We start from the raw sequence: 16,543 nt of genomic DNA on the forward strand, positions 1-16,543 counted from the left end.
TTTAAAGGGGTACCTAGCCGAAACTTTTTAGTTTCAGAAATATTTGCCATTTTACCTTTTTTGAAAATAAGCCAAATTCTTCGGGATAACTTTCACCTCTTTCAAACTATTACACCTATAACAAGTCACACTGTATAATATGGTTATGGTCACGTCTGTATGAGAAATCGTGGTTTAGAATATTTTTTGTTATTGTATTTGTTGGTTGATTTAAACATACAACGTTGGTTATTTAATAAATATTTGCACAAATGCATCAATGATAAAGCAATGATATCTAAAAAAAAGGTTGATTTAAGCGTTAAAATACGTAATCTTAAAAAAAATGTATTTTCTGTCTGAACAAGAATTGTAGATAAAATTAAACTAAGTACATTGACTGATTGTTTTAGTGGAGCTTTTCACAAAACAAGACGCCGTTAATTAAAGTGTTATGACGATTCAAAAGTGCTTCTACAAGCAGTGTAATTAAATAAATAAATGTTAGAGTTTGAGTTTGAGTTAATAGCAAGGGATAATATTATTATGTATTGATTTATTAACCGACTTCAAAAAAAAGGAGGAGGTTATCAATTCGGCCGGTATATTTTTTTTTTTTTTTTTTTTTTTATGTATGTACACCGATTACTCCGAGGTTTCTGAACCGATTTACGTGATTCTTTTTTTGTTCGATGCGGGATGGTGTCGAATTGGTCCCATAAAAATTTTATTCGGCTAGGCCTAGTAGTTTTTATTTTATGAGCATTTTTGTCTGTACTCGATGACTTAATTTCAATGTAGCAAGTAACTTTGATTCACTTCCCGGTAACCGATTGAGCTGAAATTTTGTATACGAATGTAAATTGGATAGCGATGAAACATTATCATGACATGGAGCTGATCTGATGATGGAATCGGAAGGTGGCCATAGGAACTCAGTAATATATTGACTCAACTTTATCGAGTTTGGGCTCGTTTGATTCGTGTTGAAAAATACACTAAAAAGTATTAAATAAAAATAACTGCGTTAAAAACAACCGACTTCAAAAACGGAAAAGTAAGAAATAAAAAAGATTTGATATTATTAATTACTACATATTATTTTTATGTGCTATTTATTAAATAGGTTTGAAGTCGGTGCCAAACACTAAGCACTTAGTATTAAGCCCATGCACCGACATCAAACCTTTTTAGTAAATAGCACATAAAAATAATATGTAGTAATTAATAATATCAAATCTTTTTTATTTCTTACTTTTCCGTTTTTGAAGTCGGTTGTTTTTAACGCAGTTATTTTTATTGATTATTAATTGTTGATTATGAAATTTAGACGCTATACCAACATCTAAGAAATCTTGTTTTGTTGGTATAACCATATTATGCTGTATTTAAAAGTTGAAAAGTCGCATAAAATTTAATTGACTTTCCTGTACTGATGTATCATGTATGACTATTATAAAAACTAATAACAATTCGTAAATGAGTTTCCTCTAATGCTTAAAATATATGTGTCTAAATTAGATATATTTAAAGAAAATCCCAAAGTAGAAAAATAGTATCATGATCGTAAATCAAGAAGAAATATTACTTGCTGGAAACATAATTTTTTATTTACATTATTTAAAACAATCAACAAGTTATTGTCCTATAAGATTATCAAATATAATAAAACTAGTTTAACGCCCGCGGCTTCGCCCGCTTTGTTCAAAACCTAATAAATTATATACTAAAACCTTTCTCTTGAATCACTCTATCTATTAAAAAAACCGCATCAAAATCCGTTGTGTAGTATTAAAGATTTAAGCATACAAAGGGACATAGGGACAGAGAAAGCGACTTTGTTTTATACTATGTAGTGATACTTACAAGAGAAGTCCAACATGACTTGCTTGGGTCATCCGGGAACAGGAATATATCCAATAGCGCCCAAGATCCTCTCCACACGAAGACGACGAGGGACCCGACCACCGTGACCGAGAAAACGCAGTCCAAAATGTAAAGCGCTGTTTCTCTACTACTCTGTAACAAGATAATATTATCATTAAATAATTATAGTTTATTTTTGCGTGTAAATAAATAATTTACGGGACGGTTGTTACTGTATTTTGTAATTTACTGACGTGAAAAAAAATAAAAAAAAATGTGTTAAAGTTTTGTGTTTCAATTTAGAGTAAAACAGTCAAGTCTTGATGAATGTATCTCTATTGCGAGTCTATTACAGATAAAATGTATTAAAATAGAAGAGACACTAGTGAGTGTAAGTTATTTACTTCAAAATAAGTCTTTCAATTATTATCTAGGATTTTTTACTTTCGCAATGTGATAAAGCTCACATGTACAAGAAATATCTAATGTTATATTAAGATTAATCATTTTAATGTGGATATTATATCCAAATTAAAATGCATTTGTCGAAATAATAATGTTTAAAGTAAAGCGATATTTCAAGCACATTCAGATGCTCTCATATTTCAATTCGTGTTTGATTTCATAAGAATGATAATGATTTATTTCTTTACTAGCTTACCGCCAGCGGCTTCGCCCGCTTTGTCTCAAACCTAATAAATTATACACTAAAACCTTCCTATTGAATCACTCTATGTATTCTAAATAAATTCTTAATAAACTTCTTTTTAAAATCCGTTCCGTAGTTTTAAAGATTTAAGCATACAAAGGGACATAGGGACAGAAAAAGCTACTTTGTTTTATACATGTAGTGATGAGTATGATGGCACACGCTCATAAAGTTTATATCACGCATAATTCCGTATAGCAACATACAGAAACTAAAAATAATAAAAATGAATTATGTACAACGGCTTTGTGATAACATCTTTCGGCACATTTTGATGTGGCATTAACTAAAACATTCTCAAATAATGAGATATCATTGGTTTAACCGAAATATGCTAGGTAAATGTACATAGGGTTTAAATGTTATTTTTGTGATAAAGAAACAAAACATATTACTAATCATGTCACTATAACAGATATAAATACGCATTTTAAAACGTTTACAATTAAACATTTTCAACAAAACTTTATCCATGATGATAACTTTATAATTTTGACAAAACGTTGCTCATTCTTTGTTGAGTATATTATATATTTATCTATATATTTACCGTTTAATTGTGTGATAACTTGATAATTGTAACGTAATAAGCTAAAAATAGATTGTCTCTTTTGTTTCAACAAACTTAACAAAAGGAGGAGGTTTATTAGCTAAGAATTTTTGACTGAGTGAATCGAAATCGATAATTCTTTTTTTTAAAGCTGCTTTTTGGTAAAGAAATATTTATTAATAAACATTAATTAGGTATACTTTCAATACACAAGCAAATAATGATCCAAATATTAAAACAAAGATGACATAATTTTATAAAGATAACCTGTAGACTGTGATTTAAAGATTATCAATATTATTGACTGATAACCGATGTTTCCTTAATTCATTGAAATGTTTTATCTGATTATCCTTACTTACCGTATTATTGGGAAAGTGTGTTTGTGTGTTTGTAAGCGAAATGTAAGTTCAATTTTTATATAGGAAATTCTTACTAATATATTTTTTCACGTCGCAACGGATGATTTTTGTGACCGGACTCTTAAGATATTGAATATGTTAGAGTTAAAAAAGTAACTTTTTATCGGAAGAAACCATGGGGAAACACATTATTATCATACCCATGCAAGTTTTTTACCACACTGTCAAAATTGGAATACTTAATATATATTTTGTTAATTAAGATTAGTGTTATGGATACTTTCATTGTATACGCTTATTTTATTATTAAAGAACATAATATGATCTTAGATTACAAAATAAAAGACAGATGGAGCGTTGCCGAACTAAACCGAATGATTTATCGTCATTTTCAATAAAGCTATGTGTGCTGTCATTTCGCCGCTGCACTGTACGTACACGGTGCTTCTGTGTGCGTGTAATGTTACCGGATATTGAAAAATTTCCCAAATTTTTCCCCGACTACGGAAAAAAGAGGGTTATGTTTTTCGAGTTTATGTATGTATGTATAATATTTCGGGAACTATATTTTCTATCACCAAAATTTATATTTGTCATCAAGTTGTATCACCTAATAAATAGATCTATCACCACGAAATATTTTCGTTCTCAGATAAACAAAAATTGTTCCCAGGTATGAATTATCAAATAAATGTTAATATGTGTGTAAAATAAGAGATCGATAACCAATAAAATTATATTGCATTACATGAATATAAACTTCGTTCTTATAATAACAGTTTTGTTACTTAAATAATAGCTCTGTGCTCAGAATGGTAGATCTGTCACCAAATAAATCGATTATCGATCCCTGACTGCGGCTCCTTTTTATGTGAAAACATATTATTGGATTAGCCTTGGATTAGCCATACGCTTAAAGCTGGCTGATTATTCAGTGGTTATTATTTTTAAGAATAAATATTGATTATTTTAACTTTAATTGTTTTCTAGTAACATAAAATGATTTATTGGTGATCTCTTTAAATTAGTTTGCTTAAATACTTATTAGGACACACCTATTATAATACATACAAAAACATTTATTTGGTACTAGACCTTATATCTCAGGATTTTAGGTGATTTATTGTGGAACTGATTTTGCATTGTTTGGTGACTACATTTTGGTGACAGATCTACTATTTTGAGGACAAACCCTATTATTTTAAGAAACACAAAACTAATTAAATTGGTGATAGCTTAAATGATACCCTAATATTTCTTTGACACGCCCTGCAGTATAAACCGTTGGACCGATTTTGAGATGTGAGGTTTCATTGCAATCATCTGAATTATTATGTTAGTGGCGGTATTGACGTAGGCTATACACATAAATTAGCAGTCAAGTTGCAATTTTTATTTTAATATAATTTCGGGTTTATGATATTTTTTTTTATAATATTGTAAAAATTCTTTTATTATATAAAGTACCTGCCTACTAAAGTTATATTATATATGATTATATGGACAAAATAATTATATTCAATTTTTAATTAAATAAATCACATAAAAAAAAGTTTCAATATTAACTATAATAATTAAATTATTTTTTATTTTTCAAATAAATGAATGCGAATAGCGGTAGTTTTTAGTCGAGAATACGGGACATTTTATTTTCATCATGGAGTTCACATAAATTAAATCGCTAGCGAAAATGACTATGACGTTTTTAAGCTTTATAAAAGTAAAAACAAAATAATGTATTATGCTTATTAAAATAATCTAATAATGATCATGAACCTTTAGTGCACTATACAAATAATCACATTCACGATCGAAAAATCCAACAGCATTACCCTGAAGATCTTTTAACCATTTTACCGTTTTACCAATAAAAATGGCAAATTCATTTTCAAAATACTGGCAACATACGTTGAAGTTTTGTATTCCTTCATATCTCTAAAATTATTATTCGTTTATAGAAATAAATCAGCCAAATAATCTACAGAAAACCTGTGAAACGATGTTTCATCTTTTTTTTTGTTTTCGGGAACAAATTTTACAGCGTTTTATTATCACAAGACAGCATTTTTTTACTAAAATTGCAAACCCTTTTTGACGTATTTCATGACACTATATGCGCTATAGCACTGGTGCAGCGACGTATTTGTTTTTGATTTCGTATTTTCTTTGACAAGGGCGACGGGCGGTTGTCATGCTCCATCTGTACTTTATTTTGTAATCTAAGAATATGATTAAAAGGATGTCTTATGCAATAAGTAAATAAGAATTTATATATTATATCATAATTAATACTTAATAACATTTAATTTTATACTCAATTAAATATGTTTTATTGTTATTTTGGTCAGAGGTGAACTGTGTTTGTAAACAATGTGCTATTTTGTAAATAATATATGATTTATCAATTACTCGAGTCAATATTTTCTCGTCTTATCAACCACTGTCACAATGACTCATCTCATTTCCTGTATTGTCACAATTTATGTCAAAATATATAATACTTTTGAAAATTTAAAGATATAGATAACAAGCTAAGTAATTTATTTCTTTTAAATATACCCTTAAATACAAATTTAAAAAAATATATTGTTTTTCCACATATTTGTAACTACGTATTAAATGTTCCAAGTTGGCTTAATTGATATTTTCATCGATAGATCATACGTCTATGTAATTCTAAATATATAAAACAAAAATTTGCCTCACAGACATAAAATAATTATTTGTAATTTCTATCGATAATATCGTCCAATAATCTATCAAAGTAGAATAAACATTGGTTATATATTATAATTAAGAATATGCAATCACCACTCAAGTATTTTTATTAATAATTCGTAGGCGTATTCGTAGGCGTAGCAGCCTCGTGACAAGCCTGAGCTACGAAGCGCTACACACCGGCTCTACGAACGTGATGCGAAGCCACACCACACCTTTGTTTGTGCAAATCTTATGCGAATATTATTATATCTTTACATAATTATATTTACATATGAATAAAATAATTTGACTATTAAATTCTTAAGAAACGCACAAGGCACAACCCTATTCGTTTATCACACTTTATAACCGAATAGAAACTGTTAATTTTAAACAAATATTACGTTAAATTAAATAAACATACCGTTCTATAAAATGTCGAAGCGTCAAAATATCCTTCGTCGTCGTCTATTGCTACACTGAACGGAGCCGCCTCTAAGTTGCGCAATGCCTTCAAACATATGAGCGCTATTATCGAAGATGCAGTCGTGAATACGGTTGTTAATGGATCTTTTTCAGTTAAATCCAGAATATTCCACACTCCTCGACACGCTCCGATGTTGACGACACCAGCTATGTACGTGTACAATCTTGTAATCACGAAATATTTCACCCTTCCTATCTCAGGTGTCACCCTTTGACAGATATAGTGTTGAAAAATGCACAGAATCAATCCAAAAGTGAGACCGATCGCGGTGGTCACAACTGCACTCAAAAACGGGTTCCATGGACAAATATAGATGTCCATTAAATGCCATGTCACTTGCCAATATATAATGATCACTGGACCGGCAACACTAGTTGTGAATATAACGTCGAAGCACTCGAGAACGGAGGAAAAGTGCTCTTTGAAGAGCGCCGCGTTCAAGAAAATGCTCTCGCGCATATCGCTCACACTCAACTGGTTCAATAGAAGGTTTATACCTTTATCTCTTCATCTAAAATTATTTGACGATAATTTCTTCAGATAATCGATGTATCGAGTGCGTGTATTGTGTATGCGTCAGGGCGTGCACAGTACGGTGGGAGGGTCGTCTGCACATTCCGTGGCGTTTGCATCAAATTTTCGCTCTGGCCGCGATCGCTGGTACTTAAACGAACGCGCCATAAAAACTGTGTTTACAAAGAAAGCCTTGCTAACCCCAGGGATTAGGTACTATTTAGTATTTACGTCACGGTACCTACGAGCGAGGATAGTCTGAGATATCGGTACACGAAGCGAAGAGTACCAAATTTGACGTGTTTTTTCACTATGTTACAGTAACATTAATAATGCACTTGTAAATAATGCAAGCTATTTATACGACTGCGATTTTGAAGGGAATCCCCAGTGGCTTATATTTTTTGACATTAAATCGATTTTCGAGATATGAGTGTAATCAAATCGGCATGCGATACAAACTTATTCTAGGATGTTTGTATGGTACCAGCAGCATAAAATGTATTAAACTGGTAAATTTAAACTTTTATTTTATTTTGTTTCACTTGTCATAAATATTAGTTCTAACATAAACATACCGTTCTATAAAACGTCGAAAATATATTTATATATTTATTACATAATACTTAACACATTTTTTTTAAATTCCTTTTTTATTTAAAACCATAATGAAAAAAAATATGTACCTACAATAAAATAATAGGTACCTCTAATAAAAAAGTTTTATTGCGTTGTTAGAATATTACCACAGACGAAATGAAAATTACATAAAAACCAACTACTACTTTTTTTGCGAACCGTACATAATTAGAAAAGATAAGTAAAGTCCCCTAATTATATAATTAACAAATTAATAATAATAACACCCAATCCCAATTACTTAATTTGTGTATTATATATATTTTTTTGCAAGTAATTATGTATTCTGTTATCACCATTCTATGTATATATAATAACAGGTAGAAATGTTTAGTATTTTTTAGAATAATAAGTTTTAATTAAAAAAAATGATATGATTTATATACCTAATATCAAAACATAGTTAAATATAAGAGAAGACTGATTAATTGCTTGTGTACAGATTTAGACCTATTTCAGACACTAGTCCTTCACAACGAAAATGCTTATGAGTTTGAGTTTTAAGTTCTGAAGAAATAAATGAACTTTTTATTTATTTTAAGAAATGTTTGAACTAATAAATACTTACTATCAAGTAGGAAATTGTCGCATGTGCTTGAAATAGAATTCAATAAATATTTATTTAGCACTCATCGATGCATCTTGACATATAATTCTATATAATATAATCTAATAGTATAAGAATAGTTATATTTTTGTTCATAAACTAGTTAATATTTAATTCTATCAACGTAAAGCATTTTGAAATTTTTAAAACAATACATAATATGTTTGAATGAGAAGGATTTTCAATTAAATTAAAATTTCTTGGCTAAAAGCAGCAGAAATCATTAAAGTATTGTATATAATTTCGAATTAATACATATTTTAGAGCAAGGGTAAAATCATTGTAAAATTGACTCAGCTTAGTAAACGCCAATGTTACCCGATGGACAGAGTTGATTCGAGTGTGCGTATCTATAGTAACAATTAATTGAATAATATAATTTGATTAGGTTATTATGATTTAAACGATAAAAAATTAAGGCAAGATGTCTGAAATTTCTAGATTGTTTTAATTTTACATACTATACAATAATTTAGTCTGAAACACTACAAAACTACATTTAAAACTAGCTGCCTCTCACGGCTTCACCTGGGTCCACCTTTTTCTGTCCGTTTTGCCAATTTTTTTATTAGTTTTATTCAAATACAAGATAATCTTATAGCACTTTTAAATTGCTTTGATTGACGTTAAATATTACTGGGAACAGAGTGGTTTATATGAGAACATGAAAGGATTCTTTTTACTATTTTCGTCAGATTTTTTTTTTTACTTTCCATATAAACCTTCTTTCTGCCTTACCAATAATAAAAAAAACGAATTGCTCAAGCCGGATTCAGTTTGATATATGTAGGATGATTAAGTTGATTGTGGGGTATGTGTTATAGTCTGAGTTTTCCCTTTCAGAAATGTGAATAAAAATTATCTTATAGACAACGTGTAGCGTTTATCATTTGATTGAGCGAATACGTTTTTTTTTCTCTGATATAAACACAGGCAATAATTAATTCTTCATTCAATTACAACAGGGTATTAAAAATACATTAACGTCAATGAATCGCACAGAATTTCAAGCCGAATATTAAAGGTCCGTGTCTTTTAATGTATTTAAGCTAACAAAAATTATCATCATAATATTATCATTTTTTACTTTTAAAACTGAACTATTAAAAAAATTTAATAAAACTATAAATAAGTACAAAATGATAAAAAATCCTCTCATAAAAATATAATAGATTTTTTTATTTTTAGAATATTCAGGTTATTATAAATTAGTTAAGTACCTTAATTTTATACTAACTTTTCTGTTTAAAATTCCATGGCCATATGTTTATAAGTAGCGTTTCAGGCCGCGGCCACGACCGTCTTATCTAAAACTTAACAGATTATACACAAATATCTTTAACACGAATCACGCTATCCATTGGTGAAAATATAATGAAAATCGGAACATTAATTATTTAGTTTATCGCGAACAGACAGGCTTATACGGCCGACGACTTTGATTTTGATATTTAGTGATTGATTTTTATTATATTGGCCATAATATGTTCATATAATCTATGTTTATAAAATTAACAAAGATTAGAATGAGATTATCTTAAGTAGATAGCAATAAAGCTCTGTGATTGTAAATATATTCCGACATCGATTAGAAACTCGGAATATTTTAGGTGTGAATTAAAATAATATTAAGTATATTATTAATTCAACTATCCAACACTTCATTTAATTGAATCTAAAAATAATGTTTGAAAATTGTCAAATATAAATAATGTTGTTCTAATATTGTAACTACCTACCTATATTATTATTATCAATAAATACCTAGGTATTAATTATTATTTCTTATTAGGACTATTTATTACGTTTTAAGTAAATTATTTCCATCAATTTTAACTAAAAATAAAGGACTAGCAATACTTTGTTGTTGTTAATCTTACTACATTACTTATTATTTATGTTGTGGAATTGCATTTTTTGTAGAGGTAACAAAACAAACAACGAATTTGTTTCAAATAAATCTCGTAATAAATCTCTATCTAAAATAAGCACAGAATAGGTCCTAGGTATAAGCTTTGATCTAAGATTTTGATTAGTAAATCGGAACATTAATTGTTAGCGATGTAGGAACCAACATCGCCTTTTAGCCTTCGTATGTATTACTATAATAGAAAAACATGCTGCGAAATCTCTCTATATGCATTTTATGTATTGTTACACTTATAAAATTTACTTACTTAGTTACTTGACCATCTCACCCTACGCATTATTTTAATTTTAATAGTTTGCCTCTTTATATAACTTTGATGCGCTACCAAAAATTTCACATAATCTCTCTACTGTTTAAGTAAACTAATTACCTCATAAAATAATAAAGCATAATAGCAGTACAATAAACGGCAATGTTTCTTAAATCTTTTATTATTTACAAACACAATTCGCGCGAACGTTATCGTGTAACCAATTGCTAGGAGTCGTATGTAATGACTCCAATAGGATAATTCACTGTTGGATAACGTACGTTCTATCGAATTGGCATGCATGTTTGGATGTTTTATTTTATAGGTAGATTAATGAAATAGTTTGGAAAATCCAAAAGTGCACGCCTCATAATCTCATCCTTTACAATAAAATTGATTATTTATAAAGAGTACACTATAAATATAAAAAAGAAATAAAATAAAACAGTTGGAAAAGTAAAGAAAGCGGTACCGTAATAATTGAGCTATTTTTCTTGTGGCCCCACCTAGATGTGAAACTGCGCAGGTTTAAGGGATTGACTACCAACTTATTTTTTTAAACCTTGACTTATAGTATAAAGAATCGAGTTTATAATGGTGAATTTTGAGTACACTATAAATATAAAAAAAAAATAAAGAATATATTAGATATACTAAAATTATGGAGAACAGTCGATACTTTTTTTTTTTTGTTTATTTAATAACAATTAAACCACATCGAATCAGACCCTGAAAAATGAAAGGGTTCTATTCCTGAGCATACTCAAGCGTAAGAGAAAAAAAAGACTCGATTAGTTAAGTATTTCGGTCGCTATCGTGTTAACAAGAAAATCCTCCGCACATACAGACACACGGACGTCCAAGACAGAACTTTTTTAAACTGTTTTTTAACTAGTTTAAATAACAAAAATGACATCAAAAATATCATGAATGTTAAAAATAGTGTTTTTTCTTAATATGTGTGTGTGTATGTATTATCTTACAAGTGCAATGTATGATACATAAAGACATTTTAAGTTTGAAAAATCAGATGTTTTGCGCGAAGTGACAGTAGTACCCACCTCAACGCTTCGCTTATGAGGCGTGCAATAACTGACTTTCATAATAGATAGTTAGATTTTAGGATATTATGTTATTTGTGTAGTTTGATATTTGTATATGGATTTTTTTTGTATGGAATCTTTGTATATTGCCTCATAAGATACTAATATTAACTTTCTATGTAAGTAGTACCGTTTATCAAAGGCTCAACTTTTGGTAAGAAAATTGCCGGTTAACCTAGAAATTTTCATATAGTAACATTTAATGTACCTATAACGTATGCGTAATACGCTCATATTAGATATCATAGCTATAAATTTGTTTAGGTATTACAATATGAAAAGGTGTTGGTTTATCTGTATTTTTTTACTTTTACTACGTATTATGTGTATGTTACATGGTAAATTTTTCGTTTTCATTAGCTGTAAGTTACTACTTCTAAGCATTTCTAACAAGACCTCTCATCACAATATACCAACCGTTCTGAACATAGTAGGAACATCGAAATAATCCCGCGGCGAGTCGACGGCGATCGCGAACGGCGCCGCGATCACGTTCCTGAGCGTCCTCAACGCCGCCAAAGACAGCGTGGCGGCCGCCGTGGTGGACATGAGCGTGCGGGCGCTGTCCCCCGTGCACTCGTTCAGCAGGTTCCACACCCCGCGCCACGCGCCCACGCACGCCACCCCCGCCACACACGTGTACAACCTCGACAGCACATAGTACGTCAGCCTCCCCTTATCAGGATTCAAATGCTTACTCAGCTGCGTTTGGAACACGCTAAACAACAAGCTACAGCACAGCCCGAACAGAGCGCACGACGCGGCGCTGCTCACTTGGTCCTCGGTCAACACGTAAAGGTCCATGAGCGACCATGTCGATTTCCAGTAAGTCACGACCGCCGGACCGACCACGATACTGGCGAAAAGTTCGTCGGCGAATTCTAGCAGCGCGGTGTGCGCCCGAGATCCGCTCGCGAGTGTGTCGGCGAGCCCCGCCGTACTTCCACGCATGTTGCTGAACGAGTGCGCCCAGCCACGAGTCCCGAACGACTACAGATTACTTCTATATAATTGTATTATCATCGCGTCCCTCGCCGTGACGTATGTCAGCTAGGATCTCTCCCGCCCGACTCCCAGCGACTTTCTCTTCTCTTGTTGATACGGCTCTTATCGATAACGTCTGTTTGAATAGCTTTTTATTGCACCCTTTCCGTTTCGTAGGCGCTGCTGTAGCGGTTTAAAATGGGTGTTATCACTCGTTACGAGGCGCTCGTAGTAGGCGCGTGGATTTGTATAGTTCTACGTTTAGATTATTGCTCTAAGCAAATAGTAAGGTGCGGAAATTTCCATGCTATTTACGATAAAATATACAGTTCGATGCCCCCCGCGAATAATCCGGTAATCGTAAAAGTGTAAATGTTCAGGAAAAATAAAAAACCGTTTTTCCTTAATAACTCCATTATACAACAAGTATCAGAGACTTTTAATATCGCATATGGAAGCTAATTTTTTCAGTTATCTGGTTATTTCAACAAAATTTAAGTAGTCCCAAAGGCTTCGTTATAATTTAGCTGGATGCATTTTACTATACTAGTGTAGGTCAAGCTCTGGTCAGTAATGTCACTTACGATATTGTTCGTGTAAATTTATATTTTCGACGGCAACAGTAAAATCTTTTTGCGCTAATATTCGTGTTATTTAGTTTTGTATACTGAACATTTGTAAAAATCTATTATGAGGTTATTCGATTGTTTAACAGTAACGTACATTTTATTGTTATAACTATTACTGTTTATTCGAATAGTTCACTTCAGTATTATTTGATGATTATTATAGTATATTTTATGAAATACAGGACATTTTAGTAAATGAAACAACTTTGGATTGTTTCACAAAACACGATAGTTATTATTATCATAAAAAATAGACACTGCACTGAAAACACGACCATTACACATGATTACACAATCATGAAAATTATACTATGGTCCTATTACAGTTAAAAAATTAATCAGAATCTCACAGAAGGCGAATCCGCCGTGACCAGTCAGTACTTGTGTGGTGTGGTGTGTGATGTCTATTTTCCCGACTACCTTGTATGCAGCAGCAGCGCTTGGGAAAAAGAGCTTCGTGACTCCTGCCGTTCCTCCTACATCGTATCTCCTATCCCATTCGCTGATCGTATCCTGTCTCAAAATACGCTTGACGAATGAAACAGGACACAGATCGTAATCCGGTTTCCTCCTCAACCCCAGAGCGGCCTCCTTGGCTAACTTGTCTGCCCGTTCGTTCCCCTTAAGCCCTGCGTGCGCCTTAATCCAAAACAGGGAGACCTCCCGCCTCTGCAATAGAGCTTTTCGGAGGGCCGCCCGTGTTTGCATAGCCAGGGGATGAGGGGAACTCAGGGTAACCGCCTGGGGCGCCGATCTGGAGTCGCTGAGGACACTGACCTTTGCCGCTCTACTCTTGCAGGCTATGTCTACTGCTCTTCTGAGCGCTAGGAGCTCAGCCTGATAGACGGTACAATACGGTGGCAACGCAAGCTAAATGGCCTGTGTCACGGCCTCACCTTTCCATACGGAAAGGGCGGCTCCGACTCGACCCTAAATCTTGCTGCCGTCCGTATAGACCCTGTGGACGTGGCTGTTAACCACGTTGGCATAGGTGTCCTCATCTATCAAGCCGAACCCCAGCTCTACCTGCTCTGCCGGATGTGGGTCCTCAATCGCGGGTGCCATTCGTTCCACCTCCCTGTCCCTCAACACCGCCGGGTGCGACACACCCCTCTTGATCTCATAAAGCCTCGCAGCTTCGAGTATTCTGAGATCAAGAGGGAGAATCCCAGCCAACAGCATCGCAGAGTTCAGGGAGACAGTCCGATATGCTCTGCAGATCTTCTGGGCAAAACCCCGTTGAACGATGTTAAGCCTCTTTTGTACCCCCATCTTTTCCGCTGTGGGTGCCCACGATGCTGATGCATACAAGATAGTCGGTTCTATAACTGCGATATATAGAGTCTTAACTACTTGGGGGTTAAGCCCCCAACTTACTCTAGCTGCTCTTGCTAATAGCTTATAACGGGCCTTTTTGCCCTGATTGCCTTTTTGCAAACGCTTCCGACATGGGTGTTGAATGTCAGGCCGCCATCAATAGTAAGGCCCAGTATCTTAATACTTTCGAAATATTGGATGTCCCCATTACAAGTCGTGGCCTATCAAATTTTAATTTTCGTGTCGAGACCAGGGCACATGTCTTGTGTGGCGCGAATTTTAGTTTATTTCTGACACCCTATTCGTCAATTTTCCTCAATGTGCAGTTCGCCTTCGTCTCTACTTCTAAAGCAGTATCTCCATCAAACACTAGCACAATGTCGTCGGCAAAAGCCTGACAAAACACATACATCTCCTCTAACATCCATAGCACAGGATCCAGCAAGAGGTCCCACAGGAGTGGCCCACCTATGGAACCCTGCACGCACCCCTTGTTGGTCTCTCTACTCACTTCCACACCCGCATACCTAACTTTCACACCTCTTCCACTCAGGTAGCTGCTGAACACCCGCCTTACGTTCCCCGGACACCCAACTTTAACAGCACCTGGCTGGCACCTGGCTGGCCTCCAGGCGCTGTCGAAGGCTCCCTCTATGTCCAGAGATACCACAACAGAAATCTTCTTCTCCTCCCTCTTATTTCTGATGTGGCTCACTAGTCTATAGAGGGCGTCCTCGGTGCTCCTCTGTGGCATGAAGCCATACTGATGGGGGCTTATTTTGGGCAGCAGGTAGAACCTGAGTCGGACGACCAGCATCTAATGAAGATGAAGATGAAGGTTTCGATGTGGTCTATTCTGATGCCTGCCTCGTTTATCTATCAAACTTTCATCTCTTCTAATTTTTTCTAAGGCCGTGTAAATCATTTGCTCAGTAATAGAAAGAGTGTTTAAAAAAATACCTTGCATACTTGCACTCCATAATGAATGTAACTGGAAATCGATTTCTTAATAAAACCCCGAATAAGCCTGTACTAGCACTTACTTAAATAATGTAGAAAACTATTTACCTGAATAATATCGTAACAATGTTTACTGTCAAATCATATTGATATTATTTTTCGTAAAGATCTAAAACCATATTATTCGTTTAAAATACATTTTAATATTATTTTATGGAATATACGCGTAGTTTTTCATATCTTCGTAAATAAAGATAGAAAAATTCTGAAAAAAAATTACATGGTGTATTTTAACTTCTAGATGCCGAAAAACGCATAACATGAAGAACCCCGTAATAGGTCATTACCGGATTATTCGCGGGGGACGTCGAGTTACGCTTGCGAATGTATCGTAGTTACTGTGTTAATACTTATTATGATGCGTAGAAGGCGTAGCCAATTTTTTCACACTCTCGTAGCGTACTGTATTTTTGCAGATAAGTAAATAATAGTTATATTATATGTATTAATTATTATTTTATATGACTTTAAAATACCAACATTTAAAACTTCTCGTGCGTATGGCTATTTTTTGAATCAAAATAAAAATTAATTTACCGACTGCATTAAATATATTCTTCATACCTTAAATAGTACCAATATACCTTACAAAATTAGGAGTGGAAGTCTACTGCTTTAGTAACATATAAATAACTAGCTGCTCTGCGCGGTTTCACCCCCGTGGCTCCACTCCTATTGGTCGTAGCGTGATGATAATATATAGCCTAACCTTCCTCGATAAATGGGCTATCTAACACCGAAATAATTTTTCAAATCGGACTAGTGGTTCCCGATGTTAGCGCGTTCAAACAAACAAACTCTTCAGCTTTATAATATTACTAGCTGCTCCGTGCGGTTTCACCCCCGTGGCTTCACTCCTATTGGTCGTAGCGTGATAATATAATATAGCCTATAGCCT

At 33.3% G+C, this 16,543-nt stretch overlaps 1 protein-coding gene across 4 annotated transcripts in view; it reads right to left on the reverse strand.

Moving 5' to 3' along the window:
• The window catches only part of LOC123693606, a 44,192-nt gene that overhangs the window by 10,687 nt on the left and 16,962 nt on the right, over positions 1-16,543 (reverse strand). For 2 of the 4 annotated variants that reach the window (XM_045638784.1, XM_045638783.1), the window contains exon 6: positions 1,846-1,998. In XM_045638784.1, the coding sequence (XP_045494740.1) occupies positions 1,846-1,998 (153 nt within the window). Of the gene's footprint in view, positions 1-1,845; positions 1,999-6,590; positions 7,133-12,112; positions 12,751-16,543 lie in introns of those variants that run through there. The other 2 variants (XM_045638785.1, XM_045638787.1) reach the window with 2 other exon arrangements.

The sequence above is a fragment of the Colias croceus genome, chromosome 8 (genome assembly GCF_905220415.1).
Source record: "Colias croceus chromosome 8, ilColCroc2.1".
In the NCBI taxonomy this organism is placed as follows: domain Eukaryota; kingdom Metazoa; phylum Arthropoda; class Insecta; order Lepidoptera; family Pieridae; genus Colias; species Colias croceus.